The sequence below is a fragment of the Astatotilapia calliptera genome, chromosome 9 (genome assembly GCF_900246225.1).
Source record: "Astatotilapia calliptera chromosome 9, fAstCal1.2, whole genome shotgun sequence".
Classification (NCBI taxonomy): domain Eukaryota; kingdom Metazoa; phylum Chordata; class Actinopteri; order Cichliformes; family Cichlidae; genus Astatotilapia; species Astatotilapia calliptera.
This window is the reverse complement of record NC_039310.1, coordinates 28,905,131-28,920,839: the sequence shown is the minus strand read 5'-3', so window position 1 is coordinate 28,920,839 and position 15,709 is coordinate 28,905,131. Positions and strand designations below refer to the sequence as shown.

The following is a 15,709-nucleotide window of genomic DNA, read 5'->3' as shown; positions in this document are numbered from 1 at the left end:
GCTCTGCATCAACAAGGAAATGAACTTGACACAAAATTATAAGATCTGTAAACATCCGGGTCAATTCTTACCACAGTTGCTGCCTCTGAATAAAAATCTGGACAAAAGAGATCCACATTATTAAATAAGCTTATGTTTAATGTCAGGAGATGTGTTATTGAACTGGATTACGGAGCAGCCCCCCTACTGTAACTCAGTGTTACAAGGAAATTTTTCATAACTTTCAGGTCAGATTTTTAATAAGCTGCAGGAACCCTGTTCAGTGTGAGTGGAGAGCAGCCAAGTCTCCTCCTCTGATAAACCTCCATCTGTGCCACTGAAAACAGTTCATCTGACTGTGACTGTAAACATGTTTCCATTTGTCACTTCAGCCTTTACTCTGAAATACAGGAAATGAAATCACAGCTCAAACTTCTTCATCCAACTGCTGGAACAAAGCGAACCACTCGACATGAACACTGAAGCAGAACAGTTTAGAAAGCTTAAAATGAGACTAGGGAACCATTTTCATTCATAGTTGCCTCATCAGATCTTTATAGGAGATTCACTCTGAACTCTGTGGAGCCTGATCTCAAGGGTTTTGAGTCTGACCCTGAAACCACAAGAGGATCTTTCTGTCTCTTCATATTCACTGTGATGGGAGTGATTTCAGCCCTGAGTGATCACGCTGATGTTTGCACAGAGCAGATAATTTAGTGAATGTTTTGGCACATTGGTAACAGTGAAACAGTTTATTAGTAACGTGGGATCGTTTGTGTTTGGAGTATGAACTGAGATTCCTGAAGCTCTTGTCACACTGGTCACAGCTGTAGTTTCCTTCCATGTGTGTACATTCATGCTTGTTTTGATGACCTGATTGTGAGAAGCTTTTGTCACAGTATCTGCACTTGTATGGTTTCTCTCCTGTGTGGACTCGTTTGTGTCTTTTAAGCACACTTGCAGTAATGAAAGATGACCCACACTGATCACAGAGGTGCTTTTTTGTCCCACTGTGAATGAGTTCATGTCGTTTTAATCCACTTGATGTGCTGAAGCTTCTCCCACATTCTTTGCAGTATTTCAGTTTGTCTCCAGTGTGTTTACGTTGATGTGTTTTCAGGGTTTGTTGCCAACTGAAAGTTTTTCCACAAAGGTCACAACAAAAGTCTTTCCCACCACCACAGTGATGACAGGGTTGAGAAATGGATCCATCTGTGTCGCTCTGCTTCTAAACAAAGACACAACGACAGTGTAAGTCAGTCCTTCAACATTTTTATCCTGAACGTCGCCTGAAATAAAGAGCAAATAAAAAACAAAAATCATAACTGAAATGAAAATCTGAATAATCACTCAGAGCTGCTTTTCCATGCAGTAGAATTGCTAACATGCTAACACAGTTTAATCTGCAGAGTTGTTTCAAACAGTCAGGCTAAAATGACAAGATAACAATATAAATACATACCTCACAGTAACTGCACTTGTAGAGTCTCTTTCTGGTGTGGATCTGTTGGTGTCGTCTCAGGTAACATGGAGATTTAAAAGTCTTCTCACACAGGTCACATTTATAAGGTCGTCCCTCAGTGTGGGTAAACATGTGTTGTTGTAAATGCGTGTTGGTTATAAACTGTTTGCCACACTGATCACAGCAGTACACATCATGTCTGGTGTGAATGCGCAGGTGTCTATTTTGGTTCTGTTTCAGGCTGAAAGTTTTTCCACAAATGTCACAGCTGTATGCCTTAATTCCAGAGTGGGTAACTAGATGACTCCGTAAGTACCTACTGTCAGTAAAAGCTATGCCACACTGATCACAGCTGTACGCTTTAACTCCACTGTGGATGAGTTGATGTCTTTTTAGGGAACGCTTCCAGGAAAAAGACTTTCCACACAAGTCACAGCTGAATGGTTTCTCTCCAGTGTGGATGACCTGATGATGTTTTAGTTTAGCCTTCAAAGTAAATCCCATCCCACACTCGTCACAGGTGTATGTTTTCTCTCTCTTTCTTGGTTGAGGTTTGTCAGCCTCCTGAGAGCGCTGACTTCTCGCTCCATGTTGGTCCTGCAGTGACAGAGATACAAACAGAGGCAGTGAGTGAAATGCAGTCGTGGAACAAACTCAACCTTCAAACTCCCTCCATTAACACTAGTTTTAAACCTGAAGGTGGAGTGTGGCACCAAACACCTTAAAGGTCTCTTATCCCCACCTACTGGTAGTAGAAACACATTACATCCAACCTGGTGTTAAAAATAATTCATGACTGTTTAAACACTAAAATCATTTTTTCCTTATTTTCCTTACTTTTACTCCCCACATTAAAAAAAAAAGACTTTCTACTCATTATATTTTCAAAACAGACTTTTCACTTTTGGTTTCAAACATCAAACTGATCTGAGCCTGAAAAGTAACACATGAAAGACAATCCTGATCGTGTACTAATCACCAGGGTTTGAAACATAAAAAGAGATGAAAGAGGCAAAACTGTGAGTCATAGTCAGGAGTTAAAGTGAGACGTTGTTCTTCCTTTTTTGCACAGCACCTGAACAAACAGGTAATTTCAAATGCAGCGTTTCTATCAACAAACATCAGCAAACACACAAACTGTTTGTGTGCAGTTTGTCTCACAGTGTGTTGCTGGCTAAAGGTCCAGCTGCTGTACATCACAGGGAGAGAAAAGAAAGAGAGCTAACTTCACTCAGAGATGGAGAAAGATAAGACACACAGGACAGGAGAGGAAGAAGAGAGGTTAGATTTAAAGGGAAGGACTGCTCAGTGGGATTTGATCAACTGGAGATTAAAGCTTACATGTAAGTCCTCATGTGTTGAAATCAGATATTGGGTCTGTACTAGAGATGGCACGATACCACTTTGTTATGTCTGATACCGATATCATAAATTTGGATATCTGCCAATACCGATATGAATCTGATACTGTGTGTTTTTAATCAATAAAACTGTTTTTTAATATCTTGCTGCTTTTTGTATAAGTTCATGCTCAAGTAAAAACAAAAAAAAAACAAACAAAACAAAACAAAACACTAAACCTATTCTGTTATACCTGTATGTAAAAATACACTGCAAGGCAAGGCAAGGCAAGTTTATTTGTATAGCACAATTCAACAACAAGGTGATTGAAAGTGCTTTACAGAGACATTAGAAACAAAAACAAATAAAAAGCATGATTTAAAATTGATTAAAACAAGCAAACAAACAAACTAATTAACAAACAAACAAAACAGTATATAAAATCAAAACAGATAAAATCAGAACAGTAGATAAAATCAGTAGTTAATGTAAGTTTTGAAATTTAAGCTTAAAAGTGTGGATTTGGTGCTTTATTCAAATGCAGCTGAGTCTTCGACCTGGATTTAAATAAACTGAGTGTTTCAGCTGATCTGAGGCTTTCTGGGAGTTTGTTCCAGATATATGGAGCATAAAAGCTGAATGCAGCTTCTCCGTGTCTGGTTCTGACTCTGGGAACTGATAAAAGACCGGATCCAGATGACCTGAGGGATCTGGAAGGTTCATACTGGGTCAGGAGGTCACTGATGTATTTTGGTCCTAAACCATTCAGAGCTTTATAGACCAGCATCAGGACTTTAAAGTCTATCCTCTGACGGACAGGCAGCCAGTGTAAAGACCTCAGAGCTGGACTGGTGTGGTCCACTTTTTTGGTCTTAGTGAGGACTCGAGCAGCAGAGTTCTGAATGAGCTGTAGTTGTCTGACTGATTTTTTAGGTAGACCTGTAAAGATGCTGTTACAGTAATCAAGCCTACTAAAGATGAATGCATGATACTTGCAAGGAAATCAATTATTTTTCAAGAACATTTAAATAGATTCAACATCTTCAACAGATTTGCAGACTGCACAGATGGTACCTTCCCAAAGGAAAAAGTACTATAGCTTACTAGGGTATATTAGACTTAATAGTTACTATATACAGTAATGAACTTCTATACATTCTACATCAGATTAAAACTTTGGGTGTAAGCTTCGTATAATTATTTATTAAAAGATAGACATTTTAAATGAGAATAAGAAAGAAGAGTATGTCTTTGAGCCCCCTTTTCCCTGTTCATGCCCTATCGGCCCCCCTGGCTAAACTTTGCTAGATCCACCCCTGCACAGTTACAGCCGTCAGCTACGTAGAAAAAGATCCTGGTGTAGAAAGTAATGTTAAATAAATTCCAACAACAGCTTATCAAGCTTAAATGTGCTGCAGTTGTTCAGCCGCTGGTTTCCTCTTTCTGGCGCGAAGAGGGCGATAAACAAAGAAGAGAGTAGGGCTGGGCCATATTATACCGTTCACGGTAATACTGGTATAATGTTAGGCAACGATAGGAAAATGAAATATCGCGATAGAATATGAGTAAAACGCGCATGCGCAGTGCCTTTGTTTTCATACGCACATGGCCGATTGTTGAGTGAAACAGATGAACCAGAATTGGTTTGTAAAAATGGTGCAACTTCAGTGATGTGGAACTGGTTTGGTGTTTGTCCGTCAGATACACGACAAAGCACATTTTTTTTGCAGAACATGCAAGCGGCCGTCGTTATTGTCGTATTTGTTGGACTAAGATGTTCTTAAATCTGGGAGTAATCTGGGTCCTAAACAGTGTTGCCAACTTAGCGACTTTGTCGCTATATTTAGCGAGTTTTCAGAGCCCATAGCGACTTTTTTTCTAAAAGAAAGTGGCTAAAAAAAGACGTGAAAGCGCGTATCGCTTTTACTCTCAACAAGCAGCGGGTGCTGTAACGCAGTCAGTTCTTCTTTTACTCTTATGCTGTTTTGTGGATCACAAGGTTTAAAACTACTTATAAACACACACACACACACACACACACACACAGTAACGCCACCAGAGTGCCTATTTCGGGTCACTTTTGCCGGTCCAAGACCGGGTAAAGGAGTAGGGTTGGAATTGTGACATAAAAAAAACAAAACAATAATTGCTAAAAGAAATTTAATTTGTAGTTCTAAATAAACTCTAAATGCATTTAGGACGTTTTTTACTCACTTTATGTCTCTTCCACGGTGTTATTTCTCTCTCCAACAACATAGGTTACAATTAGATTAGCATGACCAATTATGCAAATTAGGCGATGACGTCATTTAGCGACTTCTAGCGACTTTTAGGACAACCAATAGCGATTTTCCTTACTGAGGAGTTGGCAACACTGGTCCTAAACTCCGTCTGCTTCAAGTCAAACGAACACTGCAGCATCACTGACAGTTAAAAACTGTCTAAATTCTTTCATCTTTAATAAAACGATCAGCATTGCTGCTTTATCAGGTGTAACTATGAAGTTTAACTTCCAGGCATCCATGAAAACAAAATTTATTACATTTAACGGAGTTAGCAGTTAGCAAGAAGCTAGCGGAAGTTAGCTCGCTAGTTTCGCTAGTTACCTAAGCATGATATAGCATGTTCTGACTGAGAGATTTCTGAAAAAATTCAAACATACAGCTCTGCTATCACTTCCAACATAAATGAAGACAGGAAACTAAACAGCAGTGACGTTTGTAGGGTTACTGAAGTTGGGCTAGCTGGTATATAATGATGTGCTACGTGATCGCTAGCGACACAGCTATGTTAGCATAACATAAACAGTGAAGCTGGAGGACAAACACTAACACTTTTCCACTTATAAAAGTTCACGTGAAGGTTCCTCATGGTTAGAGACAAATGCAATCGCATGGCAGGATGCTGTAAACGGACCAAACTTCAGTCAGGAGAACAACTGAGATAATCCATCCACAATACAAGGTTAGTCATTAATATACTGCAACAACATGGGAATACAGTAGCTGCCAGAGAATTCAACATTAATGAATCAATGGTACAGAAGTGGAGGAAGCAAGAAGAATGAGTTTAATAAAGTTTGATTTATCTGACTGCTTTGTTTCGCTTAATGTGCCTTATAATCCCGTGCACCTTATGGTCCGAAAAATACGTACTGCACACTGCAGTTTAATGTTGCAAAGCACCTCTTTTTAACTTCAGTGGATATTATACATGGTTATGCTCAGGATATGTCAGCCCATTTCTACTGGAAATGACTTTTGGTTAAACTTTGAGCAAGGAATTTGCATTTGCACTGTTAAATTTTTATAAAGCTTTAATGTACATAAAAACCAGCTTCTTGTTTAAGTGAAAATAAATGGAAGGTTGTCTTTTTGTGCTAGTAATGTTGTGGAGTTGTATTTTGTCTCGCATCAATTATATCGTCAGTTATATCGTTATCGCAAATTTTCAAATATATATCGTGATAAATATTTTTGGCAATATCGCCCTGCTCTAGAAGAGAGACGGACTCGCGACAGAAAAGCCGATCAGCTGATCATTACAGTTTTTTACAGACGCTAGGACACATTTCTCAATACTTAGGTCACTTTTGCAAAACACTTCACACAATCCTCCTAACTGACCGTCAGCTTGGCAAAGCAGTTCATTTCACATTCAAAATGCACTACAACTACCAAAACACTTCATTCAGGTCTCAAATAAACTCATTCTTCCAGAACACTAGCAAAGGTTGACAGCCGACAAACACACTTTGTCACCCACAAAACAATGACCTAAAAAACACTAACAACATGTAGCATTACACAGTGTTTTCTTGTGTAAAACAAGGACACATCTCTGTTTATAATTTCAATATATGTTACTGGAATGAATCAGACATCATGCAGAATTCGTTAATATTTGTTTATGTATTTTTATTTTTCTGCACTAAGTAATCCCAAAATACAAGAATTTGTATACACACCATCCACTGATACACATACAATAGTAATGCTAATCTACTCGGTCTTCTCCATTTGGCCACAGGTTCTCATCCACATCACATCTTATGTCATCTAGGGCAACACACCTAGGAAATAATCTTCTGGCATGCCAGAATTGAAGGAGTTGAAAAATTGAAGGAGTAACACCTGTGTAGATGTTCATCTACAATAAGAATCAGCTGTGGCTGGTTAAACTGCATTTTTAGATTTAAAATATGTTTCAATAAAATATTGCTGTTGAATTTTGCTGTCTTTTTAAGTTTTGCATTGTGTTATTGTTTTGGCCATAAGTTTAACAGTTTTGAAAACAGTATGTAAGCACATGCAAAATGTCCTGTCCGTACAAAGATTTTTGGCAGTTCTTGTGTCTGAGTGAGAAGATAATTCATGAAATTTGAGAGATGTAGTCATTGAATGCATTTTGTGCCAAAACAATGATAACTGGTCCTCAGTTTAGCCCACATAGACTTCTGTTGTGCTCACTGTGTGAGGAGTTTTGCAAACGTGACCTAAGTATTGAGAAATGTGTCCTAGCGTCTGTAAAAAACTGTAATCAGTTTCATGATTGAAGTAGCAGCAGGAGAGGGAGGGAGAGAGAGAAGAGGCAGTCGCTCCATATATCGGTTGTTAAGCTTGACGCGGGAATGCTTTACAAACATTCAGAGATGAACTTACACACTTGCTTTACTTCTCTCGGGGATAACTTCCTCCGAGATGAAATGCCGGATTGGTAGCGAGGCTCCAAATGCTCAAACAGACTGCAGACAGGTCCCGCACGCCACAGCCGCTCTATAACATGATGCATACAGTTGCCACGTGCTACGGTTATGAGCCGAGTTACGCCATGTCGCAAGTTTTGTGAGGTGCTTTTTTGATATTTAATGGATCGGATTACATTTTTTATTTCTCTCCGATATCCGATCCAGTAATTTACGTCAGTATAAGACCGATACATAATATCGGATTGGTTCATCTCTAGTCTGTACATATAATTTTATGTCTTTTTTTCAGATTATGAAACTTGCTGCAAAACAATCTGAGGCAGATTAACTGTGCCGCCTCAGATGCAGCCTTTTTCATGCAGTAGAATTGCTAACATGCTAACACAGTTTAATGAGCAGAGTTGTTCCAAACAGTCAGGCTAAAATGACAAGATAAAAACATAAATACATACCTCACAGTAACTGCGCTTGTAGAGTCTCTTTCTGGTGTGGATCTGTTGGTGTCGTCTCAGGTCATGTGGAGATTTAAAAGTCTTCTCACACAGGTCACATTTATAAGGTCGTCCCTCAGTGTGGGTAAACATGTGGTATTGTAACTTTTGGTTTGTTATAAACTGTTTGCCACACTGTTCACAGCAGTACACATTATGTCCGGTGTGAATGCGTAGGTGTGTATTTCGGCTCTGTTTCAGGCTGAAAGTTTTTCCACAGATGTCACAGCTGTATGCCTTAATTCCAGAGTGGGTAACTAGATGCCTCTGTAAGCTGTCTCTGTGAGTAAAAGCTGTGCCACACTGATCACAGCTGTACGCTTTAACTCCACTGTGGATGACTTTGTGTCTTTTTAGGGAACCCTTCCTGGGAAAACTCTTTCCACACAAATCACAGCTGTACTCTTTGACTCCAGTGTGGATGACCTGATGCTGCTTCAGTTTATCCTTCAGAGTAAACTCCTTCCCACAATCGTCACAGGTGTATGTTTTCTCTCCCTTTCTTCTGTGAGGTTTGTCGGCCTCCTGAGAGCGCTGACTTCTCGCTCCATGTTGGTCCTGCAGTGACAGAGATACAAACAGAGGCAGTGAGTGAAATGCAGTCGTGGAACAAACTCAACCTTCAAACTCCATTAACACTAGTTTTAAACTTGAAGGTGGAGTGTGGCACCAAACACCTTAAAGGTCTCTTATCACCACCTACTGGTAGTTCTAACACATTACATCCAACCTGGTGTTAAAAAGAATTAATGACTGTTTAAACACTAAAATATTTTTTCCTTATTTTCCTTAGTTTGACTCCCCACATAAAAAAAAAGACTTTCTACTCATTATATTATCAAAACAGACTTTTCACTTTTGGTATCAAACTGATTTGAGCCTGAAAAGTAACACATGAAACACAATCCTGATCGTGTACTAATCACCAGGGTATGAAACATAAAAAGAGATGAAAGAGGCAAAACTGTGAGTCATAGTCAGGAGTTAAAGTGAGACGTTGTTCTTCTTTCTTTTTTGCACAGCACCTGAAAAAACAGGTAATTTCAAATGCAGCGTTTCTATCAACAAACATCAGCAAACACACAAACTGTTTGTGTGCAGTTTGTCTCAGAATCAGAATCAGAATGGGTTTATTGCCAGATGTTGAGGTTTACAACATTAGGAAATTGCTGCGGTGCTTCAGTGCAGACAATAAGAATTAAAGTGCTATGTAGAAAGAAAGATATGTGCATGAGATATACATGAGATATATACATGAGAATAAGAATTATGAGTGCTACGTAGAAAGATATATACATGAGTGCAGGTGGTGATCAGTGCCAAACATGAAATGATGCAGTGACACAGCGTAGGGTCATGTGTTAGTGGCGGGGACAATCATGTGGTTATTGTTCATGTGTCCAACAGCAGAGGGGAAGAAACTGTTCTTGTGGCGAGAGGTTCTGGTGCGAATGGACCGGAGCCTCCTGCCTGAGGGGAGCAGGTCAAACAGACTGTGTCCAGGGTGAGAAGGGTCAGCTGAGATCCGGGCTGCACGCCGCAGTGTCCTGGAGGTGTACAGGTCCTGCAGAGATGGGAGTCTGCAGCCAATCACCTTCTCAGCAGAGCGCACAACACGCTGCAGTCTCTGTTTGTCCCTGATAGTGGCTCCAGCGTACCACACGGTGATGGAGGAGGTGAGGATGGACTCGATGATTGCAGTGTAGAATTGCATCATCGTCCGTGTTGGCAGGTTGAATTTCTTCAGCTGCCTCAGGAAGTACATCCTCTGCTGGGCTTTCTTGATGACGGAGGTGATGGTGGGCTCCCACTTCAGGTCCTGGGTGATGGTGGTACCCAGGAAGCGGAATGAGTCCACAGAGGTGATGGGGGTGTCAGTCAGGATGATGGGGGGGGAGTGGAGCTGTGTGCTTCCTGAAGTCCACAATAATCTCCACTGTCTTCTGGGCATTCAGCACCAGGTTGTTGTGGCTGCACCAAGACACCAGACGTTCAACCTCCCTCCTGTAGGCAGACTCGTCCCCGTCCGAGATGAGCCCAATGACGGTGGTGTCATCTGCGAACTTGATTAGCTTGACAGACTGGTGGGTGGAGGTGCAGCAGTTGGTGTACAGGGAGAAGAGCAGAGGAGAAAGAACACAGCCCTGAGGGGAGCCGGTGCTGATGGTCCGGGAGTCCGAGACATTCTTTCCCAGCCTCACGTGCTGCTTCCTGTCCGTCAGGAAGTCAGTGATCCACCGGCAGATGGGATCAGGCACATTCATCTGGGAAAGCTTGCCTCGGAGATGGTCTGGAAGGATGGTGTTGAAGGCAGAGCTGAAGTCCACAAACAGGATCCTGGCGTAGGTTCCTGGGGAGTCCAGATGCTGCAGGATGAAGTGTAGGGCCATGTTGATGGCGTCGTCTACAGACCTGTTGGCTCTATATGCAAACTGCAGGGGGTCCAGGAGGGGGGCCGTGAGGGTCCTGAGATGGGAGAGAACTAGGCGCTCAAATGACTTCATGACTACAGATGTCAGAGCCACGGGTCTGTAGTCATTTAGTCCAGTGATCCTAGGTTTCTTGGGGACAGGGATTATGGTAGAGGACTTGAAGCAGGCAGGCACATGACATGCCTGCAGTGAGGAGTTGAAGATGCCAGAAAACACTGGGGCCAGCTCGTTTGCACAGTGTCTGAGGGTGGCAGGAGACACACCGTCTGGGCCGGGAGCTTTCCGAGCATTCAGACTCCTAAACTGCTTCCTCACATCTGCTTCATGAATATGAAGAGTTGTGGTCGGAGGAGGTGGTGTGAAATCCTCTTTTGTGTGGGGTGAGGGGGCGGGTGTTGCAGGTGAACAGTTTGAAGGTGGTGATGGCTCTATGTAGGGGGGAGAGGTGGGGGAATGAGTGTCCAAAGTGCCTCTATTGTTGGGGTCGTTGGAGGTGTGAAGGCTGCCTGATGGCTCATCAAAACGGCAGTAGAAGTCGTTAAGGGTGTTGGCTAAGAGCAAGTCGTCAGTGGAGTGGGGGGTTTTAGGCTTGTAGTTTGTAATATTCCTAAAACCTTTCCACACAGAGGCCGAGTCATTCTCTGAGATCTGCTGCTGCATCTTCTCAGAGTGCTGATGTTTGGCAATGTCCACTTCTTTAGTGAACCTGTACTTGGCCTCTCTGTAGCAGTCCCTGTCTCCGCTTCTGAACGCCTTACTCTTTTCCAGCCACTGCTTTATGAGTTTAGGAGTAAACCAGGGTTTGTCATTGTTATAACTCACCCTGGTGCGTGATGGCACAATGCTGTCCTCACAGAAGTGGATATAGGAGGTGACAGTGTCCGTAAACTCGTCCAAGCTGTTAGAAGCAGCCTTCATTGTGTCCCAGTCTGTAGACTCCAAACACGTGCGAAGCTCCTTCACAGCCTCGTTGCTCCACAGTTTTTTAGTCCTCACGACAGGTTTGGAGAGCTTCAGCCTCTGTCTGTACGCGGGGATTAGGTGGATCATGACGTGATCAGAAAGTCCGAGTGAAGCGCGCGGCACCGCGCGATAGGCCCCGCTGATCGTGCTGTAGCAGTGGTCTAATGTCCTCTCCTCTCTGGTCGGGCATTTAATATGCTGCTTATATTTTGGAAGCTCATGGCTCAGATTGGCTTTGTTAAAGTCCCCAAGAGCAATGATGAGAGAGTCCGGGAATGTCCGCTCCGTGTGGAGAATCTGCTCCGCGAGTGCGCACTGAGCTGCCTGCGCATCTGCGTCTGGCGGGATGTAAACAGCGGCCAGGATGAATGAAGCAAACTCCCGCGGAGAATAAAACGGTTTGCAGTGAATAAAAAGATATTCCAGAGAGGGAGAGCAGTGCTGAGCAATCACTGTTACATCTGTGCACCAGCCACTATTGATGTAGAAGCAGACACCTCCACCTTTGGTTTTACCGGAGAGAGCGGCCTGCCGGTCCGCGCGCAGCAGATGAAAGCCCTCCAGCTTGAGCGCGCAGTCCGGGATGTCCTCACTGAGCCACGACTCCGTAAAACATAAGACACAGGAGGAGGCAAAGTCTTTGTTCATGCTTCTCATCAGGGCCAGTTCGTCTATCTTATTCCAGAGTGAGCGTACATTAGAAAGGAAGATCCCAGGAAGGGCCGTTCTCAGTCCGCGTTTCCTCAAACGCACGAGTACGCCGGCTCGCTTCCCTCTCTTTCGACGTCTCACTTTCCTGATCAGAGTCAGCAGTAAATCTGCCGCAGATGCGACAAATATTGGAAATAAATCCACAGGCGTTGTAGTCCTGCAGTTAAGGAGCTCTTCTCTGGTGTAAGAATATCCAGAGGAGTGCCCAAACACAGAAGAAATGCACAAAAACAAGACAAAAGTAACGCACTGAAGCACCAGGGCATCCATACGCGGCGCCATCTTGGTTTAACACAGTGTGTTGCTGGCTAAAGGTCCAGCTGCTGTACATCACAGGGAGAGAAAAGAAAGAGAGCTAACTTCACTCAGAGATGGAGAAAGATAAGACACACAGGACAGGAGAGGAAGAAGAGAGGTTAGATTTAAAGGGAAGGACTGCTCAGTGGGATTTGATCAACTGGAGATTAAAGCTTACATGTAAGTCCTCATGTGTTGAAATCAGATATTGAGTCTGTACATGTGACATTATGTTTTTTCAGATTATGAAAGCTGCTGCAAAACAATCTGAAGCAGATTAACTGTGTTATTTAAAGACTGCATGAAGATCCTCTGCAGGTTAGTGCAGGATAAACAGGTTCGTTTGCTGATCTGTGATGGATTTAAAGTAAAGGACAGTGTGTGACTGGTGCACAGTGACTGTGGTGCTCATGTCACAGTTCGATTAAGTGTAGCAGAGATTCATTTAAACTGAAGCTCATGATGCTGACATCCATTCACTGAGTTCCACCTTCATACCAACAGTATAGTGTCTAATATAAAGACAGTGTACTGTCAGTGTAGAGGATGGAAATCAGCCAGGACAGCTCATGAAACATCTGCTGACATCTGGTTGAATTCAGTTGTGTACATCCACAGAGAGCAGCAGGTCAGCTGATCACAGCCTGTACTTTAAGAAAATCTACTGGAGCTCTCAACAGAAATTATTGTGAGCTGTGATTCTTTTCCCCACGCTGAGCCACTACAGCTGATTTTAGGGTTCCCACCTGCTCAATCCCACTTTAACCTCTTCCCTGCTCATGTTCCTGTTTAGAGGCAAAGTCACGCTCTACAGTGTAGGCAACAGAAAATACACACATGTTTTATTTTCCTTCATTTTCTACTTAACTGATTCAAACAGAGAACCTTTATTAGACATAAATAGTTTTTACTTCATTTACTAATCTTATCTTATTATTACATTAACAAAGCACAAGGTTCAGTTAACTTTGGATAAAAACATGTGGTTAAAATGTTCTTCAAGGAGCTACTTTTACTTTTTTACTCTGATTACATTTCAGAGCCTGTACTTTTTCACTGTTACTTAAGTAAAGAAGTTGAATGAATACTTTTACTGAAGTATTTATAACACTAATATCTGTACTTCCACTTAAGTATAGAGTAAATGTACTTTTGCCTCCTCTGATCATTTCTATAATATTATTTATATCAGTGATGGCCAAATGAAGCTTTCTGAAACACTGAAGCTTGTATTGAAAAAGGTTCATTACTCAAAGCTTTTCAACACAGTCCTCTTTGGTGACATCTGCTGGCCAAAAATGTGAAGAGCAGCTTGAATCTACAAATTATAATATAGAGTAGGGATGGGTATTGTTTAGGTTTTATCCGATACCGGTGCCAAATCGGTACTTTTGAAACGGTGCCGGTGCTCAAACCGGTGCTTAAAGAATGGAGAACACAAAATTGGTCTTAAAACCTCTCATGTTCAGCTGGTTTTTTGTAAAAATATAACAAAGTTAGCCTTTTCTGCAGCTATGGGGCATATATGGTATCACTCTTAGCTGGAAGCAGTGCTTAATCAATGGAAAAAACACAAACTTTGTCCAAAAACCTCTCATGTTTAGCCGTTTCCCTCTTTTTCTTTAGTCATTTTAGCCTTTTTGGCCAGGGTGAAGGGAGTATCTGCCATCAAACAAGAAGACAGCCGCATGTAGCTATGATGGTGTTTGCTAGTTCACCTTACATGCATTAATTTAATAATGTGGTTAGCCTACTCAACGTAAATTACACATGAACAACATTAAGCTACTCACGCAGAGAAGAACAGCTGCTGCTGCATCATCATCCTCATCATTTCTGCTACACTGGCAGGGCTAGGGGCCAGGACTCTCGTCTTCGGGGTTTTTGGGGGATATTGCTAACTCCGGATCCGATAACAGGCAACCAACGCACAGTAGATGTGCTCGGTGTGAGGTCTCGCAGCAAGCTATCATACGGCGCATTTCTGGGCTTTTAAAAAAAACTCTATGCGTCGCCAGGTGTTTCATCGGATTCGAGGTGTTACCTCCTTTGACAGTATCATAGTATCAGCTTAAAGCACTTGTTGCAGGCTGCTGAGTTTGCATATTTTGCTGTGAAGTACAGCCAGACTTTTGACCGCTTCGCCTTGGCCATTTTTAATCTGTAGCTCTGCATAAAAGAACATACGTACCTGGCCCCGCCTACTATCCTCGGAAACGTAAAATGATTGGCTAGAATCTAAAGTGTATCACAGCTCAGGAAAAAAAAGCACCGAAATAAAGCACCGAAATGTGCGCTGCTTTTCGGTCTGGTTACTACCGTTTATGTCAGAACCGGTGCCATCATGGCACCGGACACCGGTACCCATCCCTAATATAGAGTTTCATAATAATTGCCCACTCTACAGAGCTCAGCTGACAGCTTCTGTCTGATATCGGGCTGCTGTTGTGGTGCTTTGAACGTGTATTTTTGGGGATGATGAAAAAAATGTTTTGTCTATTTGATTATTAATAATGTTGATGAATAAACCTTCCTTATTTTAACATGTGCTGTGGTCTCTAAAAAACAACATAATATACAACACAGTCATATAACAGGTTGGGAGGATGAGAGTTTTAGACGTGACTGGTTATTTGGTGAAACTGTGATATTTTCCTCACCTCCTGTGTTGAGCTCATTGTTTCCTCTGTAGTGACTCAGCTGAGTCCAGATGGCTGAAAATGTTCCTCTGCTGCTCCGTCAGACTCTTCTCCTCCTGCTGATCAGCTGGGACACAAAACAGATCTTTGTTAGGCTCCACACTGCACTGAAGAGTCAAAGTGTCTCATATGTTCATCTGACAACACAAAGTACAAATTTCACTCTGATTGCTTGTAGAAATCTTGTGAGACGTGTTGTGCTGCAAAGTGAGGAAACTCTCTCACTCACTTATACTTCAGGAGGAACTTTGTGAATGTACTCATGGTTCTAGTGAAACTTACATAATCTACAGCACGCCAAAGTTAAATAGCATGGCTGTCTACCATCATTACCTACTTCAAGTTATGTTAGTTGAAGCAGCAGCCCTTTACTATGACAGGGCCAGAAAGTCCTATTTGAAGGTTTGGGAGAAGGACCATGTTAAAGGTGGATTGGGGTTTATACACTTTGTTATGATACAGGTAAGGCTGTAAGAGCCTGAGAAGGTGTCCTGAATGAACCTCTAAAACCAGTTTTCAGCTAACGACTCTGCTTCAGTCTGGAAAACAGCAACTACAAGTTTAAAGACTCCATCAACAATTCACACCCAGCAACAGCCTGAACAGCTCCTCCTGTGGTTTCCACA

General features: G+C 42.2%; 1 protein-coding gene across 1 annotated transcript; it reads right to left on the bottom strand.

The window, feature by feature from the left end:
• Positions 1–628: 628 nt before the first annotated feature.
• On the bottom strand, positions 629–15,062 carry LOC113029482 (zinc finger protein 569-like). The gene is made up of 3 exons (XM_026180369.1): positions 15,045–15,062; positions 1,442–2,038; positions 629–1,207 (listed from the first exon to the last, which is right to left on the bottom strand). The coding sequence occupies exons 1-3, from the start codon at positions 15,060–15,062 to the stop codon at positions 629–631; spliced, it is 1,194 nt and encodes a 397-aa protein (XP_026036154.1).
• Positions 15,063–15,709: the final 647 nt, after the last annotated feature.